Below are 3,978 nucleotides of genomic sequence, written 5' to 3'. Positions count from 1 at the left end.
AAAAAAAAAAAAAAAAATAAAAAAAAAAAAAAAAAAAAAGTATATAAAATACTTGTCAATAACATGTTTAACGTTAAAGTCCAGACATTGAAAAACTGTATGAGTGGCATTTTGAAGTCCCCATTTCTGAAAGGTCTTTTTACATTTCTAGTAGTTGTCTGAGTTTTATACATATGATAATATTCTCATTGCTGATGCGCTTCTGCTCAGACTTTAATTTTTCTGCATTTGCTGTGGTGAAGTAAAGGGCAAAGAAAGTGGCCAGTGCGTTAATATTTAAACACAGAATAAAATCTAAAAGAGCATAAGTAACTTAACATGAACTACTAGGTTTACTTTTGCAAATTAAGGACTCAGTTTATTGATACTTGATTTATTTTGAAGCAATCAAAACTAGTTAACAAAATGGGAAGGTCATTCATTTAAATTAATGAATGCCACCATTTTTCGTAGAGCACCATCAATCACTACATGGATTTTCTTGGTTGTTGATTGCTGGGATAATTCAGAAATTAAATTTTAAGAGAAGTGAACATATTGATGTGTTCTTTTTTTAGTGATTATTTAAGCTATGGCTCTGTGTTTGCCTCTGAAGACATGTAATTTGGGAGAACAACATGAACACCACTGGCTGGCACTGCGGTATGTGCTTATGCAAAAAGTGTCATCTTTCCATGAACAAACTGGGAATTTGTGTGTGTGTTGCTATCAAGTTTGTCCGGAGACACCTCTCTCTTAGATTTGATTGTGATTTTCAGTAGTAACTTCTTCAATTTCACTTTCAGAAGAAAACTGATTTTAAAAGATATGAAAAAACAACCTCGGAGAAACACTTGTAGAAATACCATCCATTCCCATAAAAGGAGTCTCTCTCTCTTCCTTTCCCTTCCCCTTCTCAACAGTCTCCTAGTGGTTGAGATAATCAAGCAAATTAAACACAAAGACCTGCTTTGTAGCTTTACAGTAAAGATGGGTATGAATATTTAGAATGAGGCTAAGCAGAATGGTAAAAATACAGTAATTTTGGGGGGAGCATGCCCTGTCCCTTGTCATGCTTTTTAAACAGAATAGTATAGCTACTAGGTTCTTCAAATAAAGATGCACATGGTGGACAGTATTATTTGGCATAGGTTTTACTTTGTTGATAGCATTTTGTTCTTGCTAGTCAAGTCACAAGCCTAGATAGACGTCCTTGTTTTCTGCAGCTCTGTCAAATTAAGGCTCCTCAGCCTCCTTTTAAAGAGGGAAGGGGCCATTTTCCTGTCCTCTCCTGTAACACTCTGTGGTTGGAAGGGAGAAGCCCAGGAGGGGACCTGCAGGGATGCAAATGTACTTTGGTCAGTTTACCTTAGGGGGTGCCGATACGAACATTAAAGCAGTGCCCTTCCTCCCACAGGCTGCGGGGGACCAGGCAGGTTGGCTGCTGGGGCAGGGGCAGCGGGTTGCCTTGGCCTGTGTGTCCTTCTGTGGGAGCCGCACTGTCAAGTCTGCCCCCACAGAACTCGTGAGCATCAGCTGCAGCCCCACAGGTGCCATAGTAGCCTACAAGTGCCCTCCGATGTGCTGTGCTGGGCAGACACTGCAACTGACGGCAGTGGGGAAAGGACTGAGCCTCCAGTGCGGCAGCTTGACTTGTATTCTTAAATGAAGACAATATTCTCACAGCTGCTTCTGCCCTCTGTTAGGGATGTATGCATTCTGCATAGCTGCGGGACACATTTCTATCTTACTCTGTTTTCTCTGTGGCTGAATTAAGGTTGTGAAAATCCTTGCATTTAAATTCTTACCATTAGCGTTACATATTACAGCTAGTTGCATTTAATTTTTCTTTATCCATAAAACTCATTTGTTTTTGTTCTTAAAGGAGTAACAGAAATGTTTGTGCATTTAAGAGATATATTTAATTATATCACCTTTAAAACCAGGCTGTCCTAGTGCTTCAAAATGAGGTGTGACTCACCCTGGGGTAATTTTTTTAAATATATATTCTAGTTTGGGATTCACAACTGAAATTAACCTTTTCTGATTTAAACTTGCTGGAGGTCTAAGGCAAACGAGAATTAAGATTAACAGTTGGAGCAAACTACATCAAAACACCGAGGATAATCTAAGGGCAGACACTATCTTAGTTTCATGTAGTCCTCAGAAGTGTAACAGCTTGTATTAGCCTCAGTTCTGCAAGTTTAAAAATAAAAATGGATTGCAATACACAGTGCAGAAAGCACATGTTAAAATATTATAAAATTGCCATTTTAACTTAAAGTGACTGTGAGAGATTAGAGACTTTCTGCTAGTGATGACAATTTAAGGTCAAGCTTTTCATTAAGGTAAACAATGACAAGAAAAATGGCAATTTCTCTTCCTCAGACCTGTAAAACAGCATTGTAGAGAGAGATGTGCAAGGGTACAAGGGCAAGCTAGATGTCCAGCCCCTTTCTGTGCCTTTGGCAATCTCCTGATACTAATGTTTTTTATTTTCTTAAAAGATTCACAATCTTAATTAATGTAAATTGCCACATACTGTGGGAACAAATGGCTAAGCTTTTAATTTCTCTTTTTAGCCATCCTATTTTGGTACTTATAACTACTATTGGGGCTTATGCTTCAGTGACATTTAGGATGTGACAAGGAGATTTGAGTGATGTCAAATAGCAGATTGACCCTAATGAAATGTTAAGCACAGCTTAAATGCATATGTAGAAGGAGTTGAATAAAACAAGAAATGCAATTAATTTGGTGGAAAAAAACCTTCAGAATAAATGCAGTTGTATTCTTTTGGTTTGCCTCAGAATAGTCTGATAAACATGATTTTTACTTATTACATTACAATTTTAACAAGAACTTACTAAACATCCCCGTTTCTCAAATATTTAAGTTGAATTGCTTACAAAATAATTCACCTTCAGTCACCATATGTAAGTTTTCAGTTACAGAGAAATAAGACTAAAAATCCTAAATTTCACTTGTATCACAAATAATGAATTTTCTAAAATCACGACAGTTTCAACCTTTGCTTTTAAGTTTGCATCTGAATTGGAGCTCTACAAAACCTTCTTTGAAAGTACTGCAAATGAATGTCAAAGGGAAAGAAAACAGTTTTTCTTAATCTAACATTTCGACCCTGTGCAGGAGCCGTGACACCAGCGAGTACTCGCCGAGGCTGCAATGCAAACAGTTAGCATAATTTTGCTAGAATTACGCTGTATTTACAGACTTCGACACTGGTGGGTGCTAACATTTTATTCCCCTGCGCGAGGAGTGCATCAAGTCAGTTCTAACAGTGCTGCTGGGGCTGTGCAACCTCCGCTTTGGCTCGAGCAAACTCAGGCTTCGGGTTTGTTCCCTTTGGTTTTTAAGCGAAGAGAGAAAAATAGAAGCAAAAACAGTTTTTTACCTTGCGTGCTCTCTGTTGTGGGGCTTGTGTTCAGCTGCGTCTCAGTCGCAGAACACCTGCCGTTTTCTTCTGCTGCTAATTGTGTGACAGGTTCATATCGCAATATGGCATCCAGATCATGGAAAAACTTCATGGTTTTAGTGACATCCCCAGAGTTGTGGGCATATTTAACCGTTCTGTATTCATACTTCAGATTTTTATACTTTGCACGGCACTGTTTCCAATCCCTGCAAACTCCTAACTCCTGCAACCTTTTAGCAATGTAGATAAATATTCCTTTATTCCTCAGGGTGCCGTGGAGTTGCTTTCTGATATTTTTTTCTGACCAGACGCTTAACAAGGCTTTAACCTCCTCCTCAGTCCAATGCTTCCCTGCTCCACTCTCCATGTTGAAAGTGACCTGGAAATGATTCACTATTTCTAGCCAAGATTTTGTTTCCTAGGAAACCAGACGGCTGGTTGTCAGTAAGCTCCGCCGAGATGAAAGGATCTAGTTTTACTGGCTCAAGCTGCCTGAGGGGAGTAACTTGAGAAACTGCCAAATAAGCAGGCTCGGTATTAGAGGCCGGCGAATAAAGCAGCTC

At 39.0% G+C, this 3,978-nt stretch overlaps 1 protein-coding gene across 1 annotated transcript in view; it reads right to left on the bottom strand.

Annotated features, from left to right (window-relative positions):
• The window catches only part of LOC113479039 (trihelix transcription factor PTL), a 29,996-nt gene extending 26,092 nt beyond the window's left edge, over nt 1-3,904 (bottom strand). The window contains exon 1 of the mRNA XM_026846653.1: nt 3,395-3,904. Coding sequence (XP_026702454.1) covers nt 3,395-3,782 — 388 coding nt within the window. The 5' untranslated portion in view covers nt 3,783-3,904. The remainder of the gene's footprint in view (nt 1-3,394) is intronic.
• Between the last annotated feature and the right edge of the window lie 74 nt (nt 3,905-3,978).

This window comes from Athene cunicularia (assembly GCF_003259725.1).
Source record: "Athene cunicularia isolate RWA chromosome 4 unlocalized genomic scaffold, athCun1 chr4_part1, whole genome shotgun sequence".
Classification (NCBI taxonomy): domain Eukaryota; kingdom Metazoa; phylum Chordata; class Aves; order Strigiformes; family Strigidae; genus Athene; species Athene cunicularia.
Note: the sequence above shows the minus strand (reverse complement) of the source record. Positions and strands in the feature narration are given on the sequence as shown.